Here is an 826-nt window from a genome sequence, read left to right on the forward strand (position 1 = left end):
GTCCTCCCGCATGGCGGCGGCGGCGGCGGCGTGAGCGGAGATGCTGCTGCTGTACGTGATCCTGCTGTCGGCGCTGGCCGGCTCCTTCGTGACGCTGCTGCTGCAGCTGCTGCTGCTGTACCGCCGCAAGCCGGAGCCCCCCGGCGCGCCCCGCCGGCCCGGCCCGGGCCACGGCCGCGTGCTGCCGGAGCCCAGCCTGCGCGACTACCTGCAGGGCGGCGAGGCGGAGCCCGGCGAGGAGACGTGCCACTTCCTCAATGCCGTCTTCCTCTTCCTCTTCAGGGAGCTGCGGGACACGGCGCTGGTGCGGCGCTGGGTCACCAAGAAGATCAAGGTGGAGTTCGAGGAGCTGCTGCAGACCAAGGTGACGGGCAAGGTGCTGGAGGGGCTCAGCCTGCGCGACGTCTCGCTGGGCGACGTGGTGCCCCTCTTCAAGGCTGTGCGGCTGCTGCGGCCCGTGGCGGCGGGCGCCGAGGGCTGCCCGGAGGAGCTGGGCTTCGAGGTGGACGTGGAGTACAACGGCGGCTTCCACCTGGCCATCGACGCCGACCTGGTCTTCGGCAAGTCGGCCTACCTCTTCGTGCGCATCTCGCGGGTCCTGGGCCGCCTCAAGCTGGTCTTCACCCGCCTGCCCTTCACCCACTGGTCCTTCGCCTTCGTGGACGACCCGCTGGTCGTCTTCGAGGTCAAGTCGCAGTTTGAGGGGCGGCCCATGCCCCAGCTCACCTCCCTCATCGTCAACCAGTTCAAGAAGGTCATCAAGCGCAAGCACACGCTGCCCAACTACAAGATCAGGTGGGAGGAGGCACATGGATGTGGATGGGGC

The 826-nt window shown here is 68.9% G+C and overlaps 1 protein-coding gene across 1 annotated transcript in view; it reads left to right on the plus strand.

Moving 5' to 3' along the window:
• Positions 1-826, plus strand: part of PDZD8 (PDZ domain containing 8) — an 83,202-nt gene continuing 82,376 nt past the window's right edge. Inside the window, exon 1 of the mRNA XM_019555965.1 lies at positions 1-795. Coding sequence (XP_019411510.1) covers positions 41-795 — 755 coding nt within the window. The 5' untranslated portion in view covers positions 1-40. The remainder of the gene's footprint in view (positions 796-826) is intronic.

The sequence above is a fragment of the Crocodylus porosus genome, unplaced genomic scaffold (assembly GCF_001723895.1).
Source record: "Crocodylus porosus isolate Cpor-Errol unplaced genomic scaffold, CroPor_comp1, whole genome shotgun sequence".
NCBI lineage: Eukaryota > Metazoa > Chordata > Crocodylia > Crocodylidae > Crocodylus > Crocodylus porosus.